This window comes from Pantherophis guttatus, chromosome 6, assembly GCF_059756535.1.
Source record: "Pantherophis guttatus breed Tessera chromosome 6, ASM5975653v1, whole genome shotgun sequence".
NCBI classification, from domain to species: Eukaryota; Metazoa; Chordata; class Lepidosauria; order Squamata; family Colubridae; genus Pantherophis; species Pantherophis guttatus.
The window spans coordinates 7,219,979-7,242,764 of record NC_142068.1 but is presented as its reverse complement, the minus strand read 5'-3'; the positions used below and the strand labels follow the sequence as shown (position 1 = coordinate 7,242,764).

Sequence of the window (22,786 nt, the reverse complement as noted above, 5' to 3'; positions counted from 1 at the left end):
AGACACATTGAAAGTGAGTGAGTCTGATCAGTTATTTCCCCAGTGCCCTGGAACCATTCTATCAAGCAAAAGCATTTAACAGAATAACAGAGTTGGAAGGGACTTTAGAGGTCTTCTAGTCCAACCCACTGTACAAGCAGGAGCCCCTATACCACTCCAGAGAAGTGGTGGAGCACCCACAACTTCTGAAGGCAAGTTGTTCCTGTTGTGGCCCATACGCGGCCTGTGCACCTAGTAGCTGATTCCGACAGCAAGGAGGCTGGTGTGGTGCTGCGCCAGCAGCCTGTGCAGCTGGCACTCGAGTCAGTCAATGAGGAGGCTGGAGAAGATGTGGTGCCAGAGGCGGGGATTCAGCCAGGGCCTTCAGAACCTCCAGAAGCTCCCTTAAGTGAAGAAGACGAAGAGGAGGAGCCTCTTCTCGATGCACGGGCGCGCAGAGCTGCCAAAAGGAGTGGCAGGAGTGGGTCCTCAGGAGGAGGTCTCCTCGAGAGTAAGGCTTGGGGCTAATTGGCCACTCCCTTAGCCTATTTAAGGAGGAACACCAACTGAAGCAATTTGCAGGGAACAACTTTGTTCACTCTCCTTCGTGCCTCAATCTTAGTTCTTTGCAAATTGCTTCTGGGCTTTCTGCCAACCAAAGTAAGATTAAGATTACTTATTTTTTGGATTCTTGTAGGCTGTTATGAAAGTTAATTAACAGCCATTGTTTGGGAACAAAAAAACTTATTTAATTTAGTAAAACTAAGGTTTGTACAGACTTTGTGTGTGCTGCACTCTTTGGGGTCCGTAGCTGGGGCAGAACAGTTTTACTGATAAATTGTTCTGTCAGGATATTTCTCCTTAATTCTAGGTTGCTTCTCTCCTAGATTAGTTTCCATCCATTGCTTCTTGTCCTGCCTCCTGGTGCTTTGGAAAATAGATTGACCCTCCCCCACTCTCTTTTTTTGTGGCAGTCCCTCAAGTATTGGGACACTGCTATCATGTCACCTCTAGTCAAGGGTGAAATCTAAAAATTTTCCCTACCGGTTCGTGGGCATGGTGGTGGTGTGGCTTGGTGGTCAGGTGACCTGGTGGGCATGGCTTGGTGGTCAGGTGACAGGGTGAGCGTGGCCAATAATAATAAATAATAAAAATAATAAACAAAGTACACAAACAATAAGAGGTACCAAAAACCAACTTTCACACCTTACACACACACACACACAACACAACACAACACAACACAACACAACACAACACAACACAACACAACACAACACAACTGACTCACACACAATGTAAAAGCAGCTGCATGTGACCCAAAATGGCCCCTGCAAGAAGCAGGAACCTCACACTGCCACAAAAAGCTCAAAAACAAACTTTTACACTTTTTCCACACAAAATGCCACCTACAACTTTGTGAGATTTTGTGTGTTTGTGTAGTTAGAGTGAAACACTACAGAAACACACCAAATCTCAGAAAGCTGTACAAATATTTTATTTTATTATTTTATTTTATTTATATTTTTAGATAAAAGCAGCTAAATTTAAAACTTCCTTAACTTTAAATTACTATGTCTAAAAAAAAATAATAAAACTCCTAAAAAAACCTCCAATTAACTATTTTTTTTAAAGCTCCCCCCACCCCCCGCCCCCGTTACTTACCCAATTGAAGACACAAGGCAGGCAGATTCAGTTGCTAGCTGATGCAATTGATTGCAGGGATTGCAGCAGGCGAAGCAAGGCCTGAAAAGCGAGTGAGCTGGAAAAAAGCAGCCAAGCAGCCAAGCGACTGGGCGATTGGATGGACATGGACAGGGCGGGGGGCAGGGATTTTTGCTATCGGTTTTCCGAACTACCTGCCTCCATCGGTAACGAATCGGCCGATCTGGTCTGAACCTGGAGCATTTCAACCCTGCCTCTAATCCTTCTTTTCACTGGACCAGGCACATCCAATTCCTGCAGCCGTTCTTCATATGTCTTTCATTAGAAGAAGGAAGTTTTCCGTTTCTTCCTCTTACTCCTTAGAAACTTTCTTCTGTCTTTCTCCTTCTTGTTTGCTCCTCATCTGCATATCACCTGCCCAGGGGAGGTATTCACTTACTGTCAGACTGCGATGCTATCTCAAAATTAAATAAATTTCCAAACTGCCAATCTTTAAGGAAATCTTTCTTTAATTGAGCTCAGCCACCGGATCATGACTCCGCGCGGACAAGACTGACCTTTTGCCTCCCAATCCCTCCCTTTCCGATCCCCAAATCTCTGCTTCTCATTGGCTGTCTTCCAAGTCATTCTTCAGACTTCTTTTCCTCGTCATTTCCCAGGAATGTGCCCCCTCCCCTCATTTCCACGACAACCGGGCTTCAAAGGGATTTAGCAGGCAAAAGTTTAAGAGTTTATCTTTCGCTCTCCTCTGCTCTCTCTATGCCAGCGTTGAAACGCTGACACTTACCTTCGCTCTGCAGCTTTGCCAGCTGCAGAAGAAATGGGCAGAGGTGTGCATAGCCTGACTGCAACTGTCCGAAGGTAAGTAGGAGGGCAGCTCCATCCCCCTAATCCCCAACCTAGCCTAATTTTTACCCATGCATCCTGGAGTGGACGGGGTCTTAATTAGGACTTATTTTGGAGGTAGGGCTTATATTGGGCACACATGTAAAAAATCAAACTAGGACTTACTTTCGGAGTATTTATTTATTTATTTATTTTTCAAATTTATATGCCGCCCTTCTCTCATAGGACTCGGGGCGGCTCACAAAATAAAAACAACACAACAATCCCAATACTAAAATTAGTCAATTTAAAATCCCCAGACAATTAAAAACCCTGCGGCAGATCAGGGAATTTGCTGAAAAAGCCATGTCTTCAGATCGGCGCAGAAAGTGCGGAGGTCAGGGGCTGTCTGGAGCCCGGTGGGTAACCCATTCCAGAGGGTCGGTGCGGCCACAGAGAACGCCCTCATCCTGGGGGCCGCCAGCCGTCACTGTCTGGCCGACGGCACCCGGAGGAGGCAGTCCTATGTGAGCGCACTGGGCGGTGGGAGGCCGGTAGGAGGTGGTCCTGCAAGTACTCCAGGCCCATGCAATGAAGGGCTTTATAGGTGAGTACCAGCACCTTGAAGCGGATCCGAAGGGCCACCGGCAGCCAGTGCAGCTCACGCAGGAGAGGTGTTACACGTAGGTCGTATTTTCGGGGAAACACGGCACTATCCTGGACAACTAGTTGTGATGATCGTAAAGTGAGTCATTATGACCAAACCAATTTTACAAGGCTTTTTTTGGTGGTAATTGTTAAGAATCCCATTGTTTGCTATAGAGCGCTTTTGCCAAAACCCGGAAGTAAGTACCAGGAAGTTGGACAAAATGTCATAAATTGTGGTCGAGAGACCATGGGATGCTACAAACCGTTGTTGATGTGGGCTGTTTGCTGAGAGCCCGAAATGCAGTCACGTGACCAGGGAGGGGGTACGTCTGTCAGAACTTCAGAATCAGGTTGTAAGTTTCTTTTGAGGGATTCACCGTAACTTTGAACAGTCGCTAAGCGACCGGTCACAAGTCAAGGACTACCTGTATTGGTTAAATTTTGATTTTCAGAAGGAAGCCTAGACCTAGCCTAGCCAGGTTGTTCTTCAGTTAAAAGGAAACTTCTCTGTTGGAAAAAGTAAAACCACACAGGATCTGGGCAACTGCCTGAGAGCCAGTTTTGTGTAGTGGCTAGGCTAAAAAGCCAGAGGCTGTGAGTTCAAGTCCTGCCTTAGGCATGAAAGCCAGCTGGGTGACTTTCATTCATAGATGATGAATTCTAGTCCCACTTTAGGTATGAAACCCAGGTGGGTGACAATGGACCGATAATCACCTGGAGATGGTGAGTTCTAGTCCCGCCTTAGATATGAAACCCAGTTGGGTGACTTTGGACCAGTCACCCAGAGATGGTGAGTTCTAGTCCCACCTTAGATATGAAACCCAGTTGGGTGACTTTGGACCAATCACCCGGACATGGTGAGTTCTAGTCCCGCCTTAGATATGAAACCCTGTTGTGTGACTTTGGACCAATCACCCGGAGATGGTGAGTTCTAGTCCCGCCTTAGATATGAAAGCCAGTTGGGTGACTTTGGACCAATCACTTGGAGATGGTGAGTTCTAGTCCCGCCTTAGATATGAAAGCCAGTTGGGTGACTTTGGACCAATCACCCGGAGATGGTGAGTTCTAGTCCCGTCTTAGATATGAAACCCAGTTGTGTGACTTTGGACCAATCACCCAGAGATGGTGAGTTCTAGTCCCGCCTTAGATAAGAAAGCCAGTTGGGTGACTTTGGACCAATCACCTGGAGATGGTGAGTTCTAGTCCTGCCTTAGATATGAAACCCAGTTGTGTGATTTTGGACCAATCACCCGGAGATGGTGAGTTCTAGTCCCGCCTTAGATATGAAACCCAGTTGTGTGACTTTGGACCAATCACCTGGAAATGGTGAGTTCTAGTCCCGCCTTAGATATGAAGCCCAGTTGGGTGGCTTTGGACCAATCACCTGGAGATGGTGAGTTCTAGTCCCGCCTTAGACACGAAAGCCAGCCGGGTGACTTTGGGCCAGTCCCTCTTTCTCAGTCCAACTCATCTCGCAAGGTGCTTGTGGGGAAAAAGGAGGAGGAAGGTTTGTGGGATATGTTCACTGCCTTGAGTTATTTGTAAAAATAATAATGGTGGGATACAAACAAACAAATAAATTGAAGTCGTATATAAAGAAGCCACTTTGTCCTTTTGTTTTTCTCAGATGAAGTATACAAGGAGATACAAAATATTTGTTCCTCGGGCTTAATTTGCTATCAGGATCGAAAGAAACTGCCCTATACCAATGCTGTGATTCACGAGATTCAGCGGATCTATTATGTCTTAAGTTTTGGTATCGCCAGAAGATGCAGAAAGGATATGAACATGCTTGGGTTTTACATTCCAAAGGTACAGATCATTTATACCATTGCAGTCCTTTTAGATATATTTTTTTTGATATTTAATAATATAATAATAATGCTCATAGAGCATCTATCTTTTAGATATTTAGGAATTTCTGATCTGGCACAGAATCTGAAAGGTGAGATTTACTTTTCCTTCTCCTCTCAAAGATCTGAAGAATAAGGAACTATAGAGTGCTAGCTAAAAGTCATCATCAATTTGTATTTATTTATTTATTTATTTATTTATTTATTTGTTTGTTTGTTTGTTTGTTTGTTTGTTTGTTTGTTTGATTTATATGCCGCCCTTCTCCGGAGACTCAGAGCAGCTTACAATGCTTTTTTTTTTTTTTTAAATTTGGTTTATATGCCGCCCTTCTCCGGAGACTCAGGGCGGCTTACAATGCGTTAAGCAATAGCCTTCATCCTTTTGTATATTTATACAAAGTCAGCTTATTGCCCCCACAAACTGGGTCCTCATTTAACCTACCTTAGAAAGGATGGAAGGCTGAGTCAACCTTGAGCCTGGTAAGATTCGAACCTGCAATAATTGCAGGCAGCTGTGTTAATAACAGGGTGCTTTTAAGCAATAGCCTTCATACTTTTTTGTATATACCTGCTTAGTAGGGCTTTCGCCCCCTCCTAAGCGGTGTTCTTTTTTATACAAAGTCAGCTTATTGCCCCCACAATCCGTGTCCTCATTTTTCCTACCTCGGAAGGATGGAAGGCTGAGTCAACCTTGAGCCTGGTGAGAATTGAACTCGCAGTAATTGCAGGCAGCTGGCAGCAAAATATTACTTTAACAGTAGTTTAGTCCACTGCGCCACCAGGCTCTTACCAATGTTGGAGATATCACATAATGCAGAGAAATAGAATTTCAAAATATGTTGTGGGAACTAACATTTCAGTACGCTGTTCTGAAAAAGAAACATTGGATTCCAAATGTCTATGGAGCTTCTCAGTCATCCAGGTTGTCAGCGTTCCAAATTATGTTCTCCTCCAGCGCTGATTTGAATGAAAGAGGGAGAAGCTTTGCTTTAATGCTGAGATGAACTTTTACCTAGTTCCCTGGTCTTCAGTAGATAGCGTTACCTGGGTGACAGAGGGAGGGGGGAAATTCCTGTGAAAAGAAAGTGCTTGGGACAAAGAGATGGATCTGCACGATGGCCAATGAGACATTGGGGTTGAAGAATGGAAAGGGAGGGGTTTGGAAGGAGGGGCCAGTTTTGGCTGCACAAAGAGTTCAGGGATGTCATTCTCCTATTCTTAAATAAAAAAAGATTCATTGCGTTTGAGAATGAAGTTTATTTTAAGATAGCAACGAAACCTGACACAGGTCATGGTTGTCTCAGAAGTGCTTCCCCGCTCCCCCCAAGAGGCAATGGGACTTTCTGGTTTTTCTTTGTAGATGTTTCGCTTTTCCTCCAAGAAGCTTCCTTCAGCTCTGACTGGATGGTGGGGAATGGAAGGATTTATACTCCTTGCAGACAGCTGGACAATTTGCATCCTTTTAGCAGGTCGTTAAAGTCACCTGGAGGTTGATCTGTGTCCTCAGGATCACCTGAGCGGTGCAAATGGCCTTCTTGGAACTGTTGAAAGGACTGTGTTGTAGACTGGAGATAGATGATGTCTATCCCTCCCTCTCCCTCTGTGGAGAGGAGGCTGTTCAATTTTGACACAGATGGCCTCTTTAACCCCTCTTTCAAACCAGCAGTCCTCTCTGTCCAAAATATGGACTTTGTTATTTTCAAAAGAGTGGCATATTTTGGACAGAGGATCGCGTGTTGTAGATTGGAGATAGATGATGTTGTATCAGGGGTGAAATCCAGCAGGTTCTGACAGCTTCTGGAGAACCAGTAGCGGAAATGTTGAGTAGTTTGGAGAACCAGTAGCGGAAATTTTGAGTAGTTTGGAGAACAAGTAGCGGAAATTTTGAGTCGTTTGGAGAACCAGTAGCGGAAATTTTGAGTAGTTTGGGGAACCAGTAGTGGAAATTTTGAGTAGTTTGGAGAACCAGTAGCGGAAATTTTGAGTAGTTTGGAGAACCAGTAGCGGAAATTTTGAGTAGTTTGGAGAACCAGTAGCGGAAATTTTGAGTAGTTTGGAGAACCAGTAGCGGAAATTTTGAGTAGTTTGGGGAACCAGTAGCGGAAATTTTGAGTAGTTTGGAGAACCAGTAGCGGAAATTTTGAGTAGTTTGGAGAACCAGTAGCGGAAATTTTGAGTAGTTTGGAGAACCAGTAGCGGAAATTTTGAGTAGTTTGGAGAACCAGTAGCGGAAATTTTGAGTAGTTTGGAGAACCAGTAGCGGAAATTTTGAGTAGTTTGGAGAACCAGTAGCGGAAATTTTGAGTAGTTTGGAGAACCAGTAGTGGAAATTTTGAGTATTTGGAGAACCAGTAGTAGAAATTTTGAGTAGTTTGGAGAACCAGTAGCGGAAATTTTGAGTAGTTTGGAGAACCAGTAGTGGAAATTTTGAGTAGTTTGGAGAACCGGTAGTGGAAATTTTGAGTCGTTTGGAGAACCGGCAAATACCACCTCTGACTGGCCCCAAAGTGGGGTGGGAATGCAGATTTTGCAATATCCTTCCCCCAGGAGTGGTGAGGGAATGGGGATTTTGCAGTATCCTTCCCCTGCCATGCCCACCAAGGCACGCCATGCCTACCAAGCCACGCCCACAGAACCAGTAGTAAAAAAAAAATGGATTTCACCACTGTTTTTTTTTTTTTTTAATTTGATTTATATGCCGCCCTTCTCCGGAGACTCAGGGCGGCTTACAATGCGTTAAGCAATACACTGTGTTGTATCCCTCCCCCTCTGTTGAGAGGGGGCTGTTCAATTTGGACGTAGATGGCCTCTTTAACCCCTCTTTCAATTCAGCGATCCTCTGTCCAAAATATGCCACTCTTTTGAAGATAACAAAGTCCATATTTTGGACAGAGAGGACCGCTGGTTTGCTGGTTTGGGTTAAAGAGGATATCTATGTCAAAATTGAACAGTCCCCTTTCCACAGAGGGAGGGACAGACATAATCTATCTCCAGTCTACAACATAGTCCTTTCAACAGTTCCAAGAAGGCCCCACACCATTTGCACCACTCAGGTGACCCTGAGGACACAGATAAAGCTCCAGGTGACCTTAACAACCTGCTAAAAGGATGCAAATGTCTACCTGTCTGCAAGGAGTAGAAATCCTTCCATTCCCCACTATCCTGTCAGAGCTGAAGAATCTTCTTGGATGAGAAGCGAAACATCTTCAAGGAAAAACCAGAAAGTCCAGTTGCCTCTTGGGAAAAAAACCTCCCACCTTTGGGATTGGATTCCAAAGTTGAAGAGAAGTTACCGATGCACATAAATGCCATATGCTGATGTAAAGTTATTTAAATAAGATTGGTAGATTTTCAAGACTTCCGGTTTCCTTGTCTTCGGCGACGGCGGCGCTCTTTGAAGCTCCGCCAGCCCCGCCGCCTGTAAGAGCCGCTTCGAGACGAAGAAGCGGCTCGAAAACTTCTAAATCCATAGGATTGAAGAAGGAGAGATCGCAGGGCACAGGTTGAGCCCCTGTAACCCCCCAGGGAAGTTTCTGGGGAGAGAACAGGCGTGGCTCCCTCCCAACCTGCTGGAACTCCGGGCGACGTGGGACGATTCTGCTTTTGCAGAACAAGCCGGCTGCAGGAAACTTAAAGCGAAAGAACCAGCTTTAATAAACAGCGAAACTACCTGAATCCTGAAATTTGGAAACGCAAGTATTAGCACTTTGTTGACTTTTCAATCTGAGACAATGCGAATGAGTGAAAGTGCTTTGAAAAAACATGGCGCCTAGCTTCAGAGTTAACGAGCCAGCGAGTGTGGATTGGTGAAGTTATTTTGTTTTGCTACAAAGTTTCCAAGTTGCTACTAAGCTGCCTTGCTTGTTATAAGAGAAATAACTGCGAAATTTTTTCCCTTTTCAATATTGGACTTTGCTTTATTTTAACCCTTGTTTGATCAAATCTGGGGGACTTTTTTAGAAGTCTTTGTGCAGGAGGGAAAGGAAAAGGAACTTCCCTCTTTAGAAAAACTAGATCACGAGCCAGGATGGCTTCAAAGAAGCAGGAAGGGAAGGCATTAGGGGGGGGATCCCCCACACACAATCATCAAACGCAACTTCCCCCTGCTCAACAGCTACAAACTCAGAAAAAAGAATTTGATGTGGGAGATTTAAAAGAATTTATTTCTAAAACTCTGGATGACAAATTTCAAAAATGTCAACAGGAGATAGATGATAAACTTCAAAAATCACATCAGGAATTTATGCAGGAAATTAATGAAGTTAAAGACATGGTGAAACAGAATCAAAATAAGGTGACCAAAAAAATATCAGAAGTGGCGTCTGGCCTGGCAGAATTTATTGGGAAAGTTGATTATAAAGTTGAAGAATTCAAATCAGAAGTTAATGTCAAGATGAAAGACAATGATTATAAAATTGATGAAGTTGATAATAAAATGCAGAGAATTGATGATGAGATTGTTATGATACAATTCCGGGCGATGGAATTCGCCATACGGCTTCGGGGAATTCGAGAGGAGGAGAGACAGGATTTGAGACAAGTTTGTTCTGAAGCCTTGGCCAAGATTCTACAAGTTAATCCTGATGTGGTATTTCACAAAATAGATAAAATCTATAGAGTGAACTCTTGGGTGGCCAGACAAAGACAACTGCCTAGAGATGTGGTCATATACTTTACAGATAGAGGAATTAGAAATGATATCCTGCAAAAATCTTTTCATACCTCTGTACAAGTGGGGGGTTCACGACTTGAAATCTTTAAAGAATTACCTCCTAAAATGCTGAAAGCCAGAAAAAAAATTTGGTTTTCTTGTTAAGGAACTGAGAAATTTACAGATACCCTTCCGGTGGGACGCACCAGCTGGGATAATTTTTAGATACAAGGGAGAAGGGTATCGGTTGAATACCGTGGAGAAGGCACAACACTTTTACACTACTATTTTTAAGGAAAGAACACCATCTCCACGTACATCTACAGTTTTGGAGATTAAAGAGAGTGAAGAGAGGCAATTGCAAGAACAGTCCAAGCAGGAATTAGAAGTAGTGCAAGGTGCAGAAGGAGGTTTTCTGAGTGAGCCCTTGTTGGACTCTTCTCCAATTTTGGATTTGATTCAGTTGACAGAAGTTAAAGATCAACGTATAACTAGAGCCCAATCCAAGCTACTTAAACAAAAGCAACAACAACAACAGGAAAGACAAGACAAGAAGGCAGTTAAGAGTACCGTACAAGAGAGTGGAGCTATGGGAGGAGCGAGATCGAAGCTCTCGGATGAACTTCAAATATTTTGCTCTGTGCTCCAGAAAGAGGCTGATGACCTTTAAGTGTCTATCTTGGAATGTCAATGGGTTGAATTCAGCACAGAAAAGGAAGAAATTATTTACATATTTGAAACAATTTAATAATGATATAATATGTTTACAAGAAACGCATATCACAACTCAAGATCAAAAATATTTGATAAATTCAAAACTAGGAGCACATTATATATCTTCAACTTCGCAGAAAAAGAATGGTGTGGTTATTTATGTAAATAAAAAATTAACAGCGAAAGTTATAGAAGCAGATCAAGATGGTAGGTTTGTAGCAATTGAATTGCTCACAGCAAATGGTCAAATTCTTTTGATTGGAATTTATGCTCCCAACCAACAACAGGATTATTTTTATAAGATGTTACATACTAAAATATTGCAATGGGACTATAGATCTATTTTAATTATGGGAGACTGGAATGGAGTAATTGATTCTAAACTAGATAAAAAGAGCTTGGCAAAGTCTAGAATTAGACTACCACAGACTTTTTTTGATATGAAAGAAGATATGGAATTAAAAGATGTTTGGAGAATACATAATCCAAATGAATTGGACTACACTTTTTTTTCGGATAGACATAGATCTTTTTCTAGGATTGATTTTATCCTGTTGTCAAATGACCTACTTGTTAAGACAAAAAGAACAAAGATTTTTCCAAGAACTCTGACTGACCATAGCCCTGTATGGATAGAAATTGAGATGGATAAGGTTGAGAGACGTTCTTGGAGATTAAATGAGAACTTGTTTAGATATGAAAAAAATACAATAGAACTTAAAAAGCACTTGAAAGAATTTTTTGAAATAAATTTGAATAAAGGTACCCCAATTGAAATTGTTTGGGATGCAAGTAAAGCTTATATGAGAGGGGTACTCATCTACATGAATTCTAAACATAGACTGTTCCGACAAAAGAAAAGATTTGAGTTGGAAATGGAAATAAAGAATAAAGAACAGTTACTTATTAAAAACCCAACAGATGAAAAAATACGAAGTGCTATAAAACTTTTGAAAGACCAATTTCAAATGCTTATGGCGGAACAAGTTGCAACAAGTTTACAATATGCGAAGCATAATACATTTTGCAACGCTAACAAACCGGGCAGATGGTTGGCTTACACATTGAGGAAAAAACAAAGTATACGGACTATTGATAGTATTGATATTGGAGGGAAAGAAATTTTTCAACAAAAACTAATTAAAGAAGCTTTTGTGGATTATTATACTAAACTATATGCCAAAGAAGAGGTGCAGAATGGACTTATAGAAAAATATTTAAAGGATAAGAGAGTTACAAAAATTACTGATCAACAAAAGGAAAGAATGAATTATCCTATAACAGAGGAGGAGATAACAGCAGCAATTAAACAGCTAAAAACAGCCAAAGCTCCTGGCACGGATGGTTTGACTGCAGTGTATTATAAAACTTTACAAGCTGAAATGGTGGGACAACTTAGAGATTTATTTTGCAATATTCAACAAGGGGGTAAAATACCCCCATCTTGGACAACTGCTTATATATCTTTGATACCAAAAGAACAAGTTGGTCCTAAAAAACCAGAGAACTACAGACCAATATCTCTTTTGAACACAGACTATAAAATTTATGCGAAGGTATTAGCCAACAGGTTGATGCCAGTAATCCAAAAGGTGATTCATGCGGACCAAGCGGGATTTATTGAGGGCAGATATATGAAGGACAATGTAAGGCAAGTAATAGACTTATTGGAATATCTTGACAAGAATAAACAGATTTCTGCAGTGCTGGTTTTTTTGGATGCGGAGAAGGCCTTTGATAGAGTGGATTGGAATTTTCTACTAAAGACTTTAAAAAAGATGGGCTTTGGGGACCAATTTATACAGGCGATCTCAGCAATTTATCAAGAGCAAAAAGCACAGATTATTATTAATGGAAGTTTGACGACAGAGTTTAAAATTGAAAAAGGAACAAGACAGGGATGTCCGTTGTCCCCACTTTTATTTATTTTAACATTGGAAGTCTTGCTAAATATAATACGGGACTCAAAAATTTTGAAAGGCATAATGATAAGGCAAGAGGATTATAGAATAAAGGCATTTGCAGATGATCTGGTGGTTACCCTATCACAACCAATGGAATCAATAATCCTGATGAACAAGATTATGGTAGAGTTTCAGGTTTTAGAGTGAATTCAAAAAAGACTAAAATGATAGTCAAAAATATGACACAAGATCGTAAACATGAGTTCGAAAGGAGGGCAGGTTTTGAAATTGTACCTAAGGTAAAATATCTTGGAGTTCAGGTTGCAGAATCAAACATGAAATTGTTTCAAAATAACTATGAGGTGTTGTGGCGAGAGGTTCAGAAAGACATGGAGACTTGGAAAAAGCTGCAACTGTCTTTACTTGGAAGAATAGCAGCAGTTAAGATGAACATTTTGCCAAGATTTCTGTTTTTGTTTCAAATGATTCCGGTGCTTAAAAGTGATAAACAACTGAAAGTTTGGCAAACTGGACTTAATAAGTTTGTCTGGAACGAGAAAAAGCCGAGAGTGAAATTGAAAATTATGCAAGATGTTCCAGAAAGAGGAGGCCTTAAACTTCCAAACCTACAGTTATATTATGATGCAGCAGCTTTAACTTTAACAAGTGATTGGTTTGGAAGTAAAAAGGCTGGAATATTGAATGCAGAAAGTTTTGATCTTGAATTTGGATGGCATGCTTACCTATTTTATGATGACAAAGTTGATAAAGTATTTAAAAGTCATATACTTAGAGACTCTTTGATGAGAGTTTGGAAGAAGCACCGACTCAAATGGGATTATAAAATACCGCTATGGCTGGATCTTGGTCATACCTTGTGGAATACAAATATAATGTCACTCGGGGGGGTTTTATACAAAGAGGTTCTTTTTACAGATGCGGGCAGATGGCAGCTGAAGACATTGCAGACACTGTTGGACGAAGGGATTAATTTAACCTGGTTACAATATAATCAATTACAATTGAGATGGAAAGAGGACCAAAAAACTGGTATTATGTTGCATGAGGAAGAATTGGTTAGACATATAAGAGAGAAAGGTCCAATGCATATTAAAAGGCTTTATAATGTTTTGCTAGAAAGGGATTCAGAAACGGAATTAGTTAAAGATTGTATGATTAAGTGGGCACAAAATTTTGAAGAACCAGTGATGTTGGAAACATGGGAAAAAATTTGGGTTCAGAATGTTAAATTTACACAGTCGCAGAATTTGAGGGAAAATTTTTATAAAATGTTTTATAGATGGCATTTAGATCCTAAAAAGTTGTCATGTATGTACCCTAATGTTCAGCCAAAATGTTGGAGATGCGAATGTTTGGATGCTACGTATTATCATGTTTGGTGGACCTGTAGGAAAGTTAAGGCTTTTTGGATAAAAATATGGTCGGTCATGCAGAATGTTTTGAAGAAAAAAATTCAATTTTCTCCACAATTGTTTTTATTGGGTATAGTTAAGGGTTTTACACGGGGTGAAATAAAATTAATATTGTATATGATAACAGCAGCAAGATTGTTGATAGGTAAATATTGGAAGAATGAAGCTTTGCCTACTATCGAGGAATGGACTTTGAAGATGGCCAGTTTTGCAGAGATGGCGAAGATTTCAGCATATTTAAAAGATTGTTCACAAGAGACTTATGAATGGGAATGGAAAAGGTGGATAGAATATGTTCAGAACAAATACCAAACTAGAAAGTACCAAATAGCTTTTATTTGAAAACAATGTATTAGAAATATTTTAATGTAAAGAGATAAAGAGGGAAAATTATATAGGGGGAGGGATGGGTTCAGGTATATATATCAGTATTATTAGTTATGAGTACATAATAGGGAAGTCTGGGGGGGAGGGTTAGGGAGGGCTAGGGAGGACGGGAAGTTTGGGGAGGGAGGTGGGGGGGTGAAAAAAGGGGTGAAAATGTAATTGTAAAACTTTTGCAATAAAAAAAAAAAGATTGGTAGATTTTCTTCAACCTATGACAATTTCGGAATCTTGTACTCTTTTTCAAAAGAACATTCTGATTTTCCATCTCTTATGACATGCCCATTTTTCACACGACCGTTGCAGCCTCCCCATGGTCACATGATCAAAATTTGGATGCTTGGCAACTGGTTCATATTTACGATGGTTGCAGTGTCCTGAGGGTTTCGTGATCCCCTTTTGTGACCTACTGACAAGCAAAGTTGCTTAACGCATTGTAAGCCACCCTGAGTCTCCGGAGAAGGGCGGCATATAAATTAAAGAAAAAAAAAGTCAACGGGGAAGCCAGATTCACTTTACAATCCTGTTACTAACTTTAACAACGGCAGGGATTCATTCATCCATTCATTTAATCATTTAAACTACTGTAACGCTCTCTACATGGGGCTCCCCTTGAAGAGCACCTGGAGGCTCCAACTGGTCCAGAATGCGGCCGCGCGGGTAGTTACGGGAGCTGCATGGCGCTCCCACATAACACCGCTCCTGCGTGAGCTGCACTGGCTCCCAGTGGTCTTCCGGGTGCGCTTCAAGGTGTTGGTTACCACCTTTAAAGCGCTCCATGGCATAGGACCTAGTTACCTTCGAGACCGCCTGCTGCCACCGACGACCTCCCATCGATCCGTACGCTCCCACAGAGAGAGCCTCCTCGGGGTGCCATCAGCCAAACAATGTAGGCTGGTAACCCCCAGGGGGAGAGCCTTCTCTGTGGGGGCACCTACCCTCTGGAATCAGCTGCCCCCAAAGATAAGGAGAATCCAAGACCTCGGTGCCTTCCGCTGCGCCCTTAAAACTTTTTTATTTCAGCAAGCCGGGCTGGCTTAACAAATTCTTTTAATAATTTTAATTGGTTTTGTCTTTTTAAATTTGGGGCCAAATAGAGATATTTTTTTAAATTGTTTTTAATGTTTGTATTATATGTTTTTATCTGGCTGTACACCACCCTGAGTCCTCAGGGAGAAGGGCGGTATATAAATTTGAAATAAAATAAAATAAAAAAAATAAAATTTAACAGAAATGGGGCAAAACGCACGTAACAACTGTCTCGCTTAGTGACAGAAATTTTGGGCTCAATTGTGGTTGTAAGCCAAGGACTACCAGTATACATTGGCTAATAATTCTCTTGTGAGCAGAATACCTAAGCTTGTAAGTATGTCAATGTGTCCATGGCTATGCCAACCTGTCAGAGTAAATTCATGAACTGGAATAGGGCATAGCAACAGGTCAGCCAATGAGGGCTGTTTGGTAACTGAAACATAGTATCTGTTGTATGAGGCCATAAGAGGCAGTTTGGAGCCTGGGTGTAGCTTAACTGTTCTATATATATAAGCTTGAGGGCACTAGCTTCTTTCCTCTCCATTTTGTCTCTTCCATTTTGCCTCCTCCATTTTGTGCTCCCATTTTGTGCTGTGCTTGTACTTGCTATTTCTCTTCTCTACAACATGGAAAAACCTACAATGGTATTGTATATAAAGACGTTTTCTTATGTAGATGAATCCTGCAGCTCATTTAATTGTGTGTCAGATTGTGTGTGCTGCAACAAACACTGACACAACCTGGTATTTGAAGAAAATTGAGAATACTAACAACAGTCTGAATTAGTTTCCTGTGTACTTGATACCGGAATCAGAAATGTTGGAAGAGGGAAACGCTGGTTGTCAGGAAGCAATCTAACTATTATTGTACTGTTTTTTTCTTGGTCAATAAAATAATATCGCTGTGACAATTTGACGGGGATGTTGGCTGTCGCACACACTGTAATTTCCGTCATATCCCTGAAACACATTCTGGTTAAGAATAGAATAGCGGCGTGTTTGACTTACCAGAAGCATTCTGATTGAGTTGATTTTTCCTTACAGGGGTCTATAATTGTACCCGATCTCCGTTCAGTTCTTCTGGATCCCATGCAGTGGGAGACCCCTGACAAATTCAACCCCAATCATTTTTTGGACAGAGATGGAAATTTTGTGGCGAGGGAAGAATTTCTTCCTTTTGGAGCAGGTAAATATATTTTACGCTCTGACTATAACTCCTGGAAGTAGCGTAAATAACATCTTGGTGGCCATTGGGCAGTCTCTGAGCCCTGTCTTTATAGCTTTAGACCCTGGAGTGAAATGCTACCGGTTCGCACCGGTTCAGGCGAACCGGTTGCAGCGGTGGTAGGTGGTTCGCAGAACCGGTAGCGGTGGCAGCATGCGGCTCCGCCCACCCGCCTGGACATCGGTACTTCCTGGTTTTAACCAGAAAGTAACCTGTTTTTGTCCCTCTTTTTTGACCCTCTGTGCATGCGCAGTGGGTCTAAAATCGCATGTGACACGTGCGTGCGTGAGCACATCTGAACTGGTAGGAAAGGTAAGTAGATTTCACCCCTGTCTAGAACCAACATATTGCCACATGTTTCTTAAGGTCAAACGTATTACAGTTAGCCCTGGATTTATAATGATTTGTTTAGTGACCGTTCAAAGTGACAACATCACTGAAAAAAGTGACTTATGACCGGTCTTCATACTTAACAACAGTTGCAGCATCCCCGTGGCTACGTGCTCGAAATTCAAGCGCTTGTCTACCGGCATGTATTTATGGCGGTTTTGGGGTCTCAGAGTCATGAGATTACCATGCGTAACCATCCCAGCTGGCTTCTGACAAGCAAAATCAATGGGGAAGCCAGATTTACTTAACAACTGCAAGATTCACTTAACAACCGCTGTGATTCGCTTAACAACTGTGCAAAGCAGTCATAAAATGGGGCACAGGTCCCTTAACTGTCTTGCTTAGTTTGGCAAATTTTGAACTCAATTGTGGACATAAGCCGAGGAGTATCTGCATTGATAGAGACAACTAATAGAGTATCTGCATTGATAGAGGCAACTAATAGAGTATCTGCATTGATAGAGGCAACTAATAGAGTATCTGCATTGATAGAGGCAACTAATAGAGTATCTGCATTGATAGAGGCAACTAATCAAGGAGAGAAGCAATTTAGAATGAAGGAGAAATTTCCTGACAGAACAATTAATAAGTGGAGCAACTTGCCTGCAGAAGTTGTGAATGCCCCAATTTTTAAGAAGATGTTGGATAACCATTTGTTTGAAGTGGTGTAGGGTTTCCTGCCTGGGCAGGGGATTGGACTAGAAGACCTCCAAGGTCCCTTCCAACTTCTATTCTATTCTATTCTATTCTATTCTATTCTATTCTATTCTATTCTATTCTATTCTATTCTATTCTATTCTATTCTATTCTATTCTATTCTATTCCATTCCATTCCATTCCATTCCATTCCATTCTATTCTAACTGCTCAGAACAATATATCGGTTAAAAGTCTATAGAGATTCTCAGTCATCCAGGTCATTATTGTCCCAGAGGTGCTTTTTCAGGAGGCAACTGGACTTTCTGGGTTTTTTCTTTTGAAGACGTTTCGCTTCTCATCCAAGAAGCTTCTTCAGCTCTGACTGGATGGTGGGGAATGGAAGGGTTTATATTCCTTGCAGACAGCTGGTCATTTGCATCCTTTTAGAGAGTCGTTGAGGCCACTTGGAGGTTTATCTGTGTCCTCAGGGTCACCTGAGTGATGCAAATGGTTCCTGTAGTCTGCAATTTTTCTGGAAATCTGTTCATACTTCCATACCATTCGAAGGGCGTTCATCCCAAATTGCATAACTAAAAGTCCATTAGCAATACTCAGGTGACCCCGAGGACGCAGAGAAACCTCCAAGTATTTCAATGAACCTCTAAAAGGGTGCAAATGACCAGCTGTCAGCAAGGAATATACCGTAAATCCTTCCATTCCCTACCATCCAGTCAGAGCTGAAGAAGCTTCTTGGATGAGAAGCGAAACATCTTTAAAGGAAAAACCCCCCATGAAAGTCCAGTTGCCTCCTGAAAAAGCACCTTTGGGACAACCATGACCTGAATAAATTGAATTGAATTGAATTTATTAAATTTTTATACTGCCCTTCTCCCAGAGGGACTCAGGGCGGTGAACAGCCAGGATTAAAATACATACAATATGAAAATTAAAATAATTTAAAACATAATTAAATCCATTTGGCTTCCCCAATTTAAAACCCCTTACCCATAAAACAATTTAAAAATTTTAAGCCAGCCCGGCTTTCTGAAATAAAAAAATCTTCAGAGCCCGGCGAAAGGTACAGAGGTCTGGGATCAGTCGTATCCCTGGGGGTAGCTCGTTCCAGAGGGCGGGTGCCCCCACCGAGAAGGCTCTCCCCCTGGGGGTCGCCAGTCGACATTGCTTGACCGACGGCACCCTGAGGAGGACCTATCTGTGGGAGCGTATTGGTTGGTGGGAGGTTGTCGGTGGCAGAAGGTGGTCTCGTAGGTACCCAGGCCCTAAGCCATGGAGCGCTTTAAAGATGAGAACCAATACCTTGAAGTGCACCCGCAAGACCACCAGAAGCCAGTGTAGCTCGCGCAGGAGAGGTGTTACATGGCAGCGCCATGTCGCCCCCATAATCACCCGCACGGCTGCATTCTGGACCAGTCGGAGCCTCCGGGTGCTCCTCAAGGGGAGCCCCATGTAGAGAGCATTACAGTAGTCCAGGCGGGAAGTAACAAGGGCGTGAGTGACCGTGCATAAGGAGTCCCGATCCAGAAAGGGGCGCAACTGGCATATCAGGCGAACCTGATAAAAAGCCCCCCTGGCCACGGCTGTCATATGCTCTTCTAAAGACAGCCGTGCATCCTGGAGGACGCTCAATCTCTACAGACTTTTAGCTATACAATTTGGGATGAACAGCCCTGGAATGCAGGGGTGAAATGCTCGCCCGATTTGGTAGCGATGGAGGCGGGTGGTTCGGAGAACCGGTAGCAAAAATCCCTGCCTCCCCCCCTATGACCAGCTGAGCCGCACAATCATCAGAGGCTTTTTTTTAACTTTTAAAAGCATTTTTTCTACAACCTCTTCAGCCGAAAAAATGCTTTTAAAAGTAAAAAAAAAAAAAAAAGCCTCTGATGATCGCGCGGCTCAGCTGGGATTGTCAAAGGCTTTTAAAAGAAAAGAATCTTTTTTTTCTTTTAAATGCCTCTGATGATCCAAGCTGAGTTGCCTGATCATCAGGGGCATTTAAAAGAAAAAAAAGTCTCTGCTGATCAGGCAACTCAGCTGGGATTGTCAGAGCCTTTTGAAAGCATTTTTTAACAACCTCTTCGCTGAAGAGGTTGTAGAGGTTTTAAAAGTAAAAAAAAAAATTGGCCACACCCACCCAGTCACATTACCCACCCACCCACCAAGCCACGCCCACAGAACTGGTAGTAACAAATTTTAGATTTCACCACTGCTGGAATGGTGTGGGAGTAGGAATGGATTTCCAGAGAGAGAAAAAATTGCAGACTAACATAAACTATTTGCACCACTCAGGTGACCCTGAAAACGCATCTTTGGGACAATATATCGCTTAATTTCTTACTTGCCGCTGTCCTCTGTTTCCTCTTCACAGGGGCGCGTACATGTTTGGGAGAGCAGATATCGAGAATGGAGATTTTCCTTGTCTTTACCAACCTGCTGATGAACTTCCGGTTTCAGCTGCCTAGAGGAGTTAAACAATTCAGAGAAGAACCTTTAAGTGGACTTACAGTGCACCCCCATTCTTATAAAGTCTGTGCTATTCCCCGCCACAGTTCGTTGTAAATTTCCAAATAATGATAGTTGTCTATTTATTACTGTGAAATTCTAAATGTCTGATTGGTCTTCAAACGGATCTGTTAACTGTGTTAATACGGTGCAGCTGTCTACAACATCCTTCCATTCCCTCTAAGCTCCAGGCACCGGAGTCAGGAATATCCCGATTAGTCATCCCCAGAATCGTTGCGCAGAAGATGGGAGGCTGGCACCTCTCTTCTTGTGTCTTGATGCTTTCCTTTGGAGCAAAAAAAATAATTGAAAAAAAGCCCCCCACCCACAGTAGTATGATGGGGTTGAGATGACCTCTGGCAAAGTTGGAGAGGCTGTACCCCATCTCCACCCATTCCAGGCCTGTTTTGACCTTCCATGTGACTGCTACAAGATGATAATGGAAATGGCCACAAAGATGGAGTGCCTAGAGATACCCTTTGTGGAATTGTCTATGGCAGGCCTGGTGGCTCAGCAGACTGATAGCATTGTGATTAACACCAGCCGTCTGCAATTACTGTAAGTTCGAATCTCCCCAGGCTCAAGGTTGACTCAGCCTTCCATCCTTTCTAAGGTTGGTAAATTGAGGACCCAGATTGTGGGGGCAATAAGCTGACTTTGTATAAATATACAAAAGTATGAAGGCTATTGCTTAACGCATTGTAAGCCGCCCTGAGTCTCCGGAGAAGGGCGGCATGTAAATTAAAGCAAAAAAACAAAACAAAACAAAAAAAACAAACAAACTGGCGGCCCGCAGGCCGGATGCGTCACGCAAAGGCCATGCCCACCCTGGCTCTGCAAAGGCAAAAAAAACGTGATACTTCACGATACGTCATGTGACGCAATCGAGTTTGACACCCGTGGTCTGTGGAGTTTCTCAGTCGCCTAGGTCATGATTGTACTTAAAAGTGCTTTTTGGAAAGGCAACTGGACTTCCCTACCCGCCCTTGAAGACATTTCACTTCTCATCTTCAGTTCTGACTGAATGGCGGAGGATGGAAGGATTTATATGCTTTGCAGTCATCTGGTTGTTAGCGCTCTTTCTGAGAGTCACTGAGGCCACTTGGAGGTTCATCTGTGCCCTCAGGGTCACCTGAATAATGCTGATGGGTGCACAAAGAAAGCCCAGTTGCCTTCTGGAAAAGCGCCTTGGGGACCTTTGGGAAATTGTTCTCGCCAGAGGTAGGGGAACTCTTCATCTTGCTTGGATGATATGACTAACCTGGGTGAGTTAGTCCAATCCCCTAAAGTCTTGTGGTTCTGCAGAGCTAAATGTAATGCCATCAGAGCAGTGGTGAAATCTAAAATTTGTTACTACCGGTTTTGTGGGCGTGGCTTGGTGGTGGTGGTTGTAATGTGACTGGGTGGATGTGGCCATTTTTTTTTTTTTACTTTTAAAACCATTTTTTCTACAACCTCGGCTCTGACGATCCCAGCTGAGTTGCCTGATCGGCAGAGGCTTTTTTAAAAAGCCTCTGATGATCAGGCAACATAGCTGGGATCGTCAGAGGCATTTAAAAGAAAAAAATGTTTTTTTTCTTTTAAAAGCCTTTGACGATCCCAGCTGAGCCACACGATCATCAGAGGCTTTTTTTTTTTTTTGCTTTTAAAAGCATTTTTTTGGCCGAAGAGGTTGTAGAAAAAATGCTTTTAAAAGTAAAAAAAAAGTCTCTGACGATTGTGTGGCTCAGCTGGGCATGGGGGGGGAGCAGGGATTTTTGCTACTGGTTCTTTGAACCACCTGCCTCCATCGCTACGAGATCGGGCGATCCGGTCCGAACCGGGAGCATTTTACCCCTGCATCAGAGTTGGGTCAATTGAACTAGTTTTTGCATGCCTACCATCTTCCCTTGGCCAGCTGGCCATAATGTGCAAACAGAGTTGTATTTACAGCTCAAATGAATCAATGTCACTCAGAGTGTTTCCAGAGGACCAGATACACAACTGAGTCAACACAATTGCCTTCCTATCAGGGCTTAATTGTTGAGCATTCCACTCTCCCAGCCTATGTCCATACTGAGACTACTTTGTGTCTTATTTGGTCACCAGGTGCCTCGAGGAAGGAATGTCACAGTCCTGTTTGTCATTTTATGATCACAATTGTGATTGTTTTTAAGCTAATTTTCTTCAGGTGAAGAAGATACTATCTCATTTTTGAATTTGAGAAATTTGAGAAAGAATTTTGAAATGCAGCCTTATAATCTTGGCATATGAGCCATGATGGTTAGAATGCAGTATTGCAGGCTAACTCTGCTGACTGCCAGCAGTTCAATCCTGACCGGCTCAAGGTTGACTCAGCCTTCCATCCTTCCGAGGCTGGTAAAATAAGGATCCAGGTTGTTGGGGGGAAATATGCTAACTCTGTTAACCACTTAGTGTTGTGGCTCCGTTGCCTGAGCCTGGGCTATCGACAGATGCAGACTCTGAGAGTGAGGGAGAGGAGTTGGCAAGGCCTCCCTCTCCAGGACCCTCCTCTCTGGCAATGCCTCCGGAGGACTCCGAAGGCCAAACGATAGGCTCAGAACCAAGCACGTCCCCACAGCCACAGGTGGACAGCAACGAAGAAGAGAAGGGCTGGCTGGATCCTCGGCAGCGGCGCAGGGAGAAGCGTGCGCAGCAGAGGGGAAGGCGTGCCAGAGATTAGCTGAGTCACTGGACCACATCCCACAGGGTATAAATGTGGGTGTGGTGGCCAGTTCAGTTTGTGATGAGCAAAAACTGGAAATAATCCATGATCTCTGCGTTACTGGACTTTGCCTGCTTTATCGGACTGCATTTAGATTAATCCTTGTATTGTTGAAACTCTGCCTGTTTTATCAGAATGCTTGCAGTCTAATCTTTGTTTTGTGTGAGTAAAGTCTGAATTGGCAGCTAGCCACTGAGTTGC

General features: G+C 42.6%; 1 protein-coding gene across 1 annotated transcript in view; it reads left to right on the top strand.

The window, feature by feature from the left end:
- The window catches only part of LOC117679781 (cytochrome P450 2J2-like), a 41,629-nt gene extending 21,646 nt beyond the window's left edge, over positions 1–19,983 (top strand). Inside the window, exons 6-8 of the mRNA XM_087872430.1 lie at positions 4,745–4,929; positions 16,132–16,273; positions 19,727–19,983. Of these exons, the coding sequence (XP_087728556.1) occupies positions 4,745–4,929; positions 16,132–16,273; positions 19,727–19,917 (518 nt within the window). The 3' untranslated portion in view covers positions 19,918–19,983. The remainder of the gene's footprint in view (positions 1–4,744; positions 4,930–16,131; positions 16,274–19,726) is intronic.
- Positions 19,984–22,786: the final 2,803 nt, after the last annotated feature.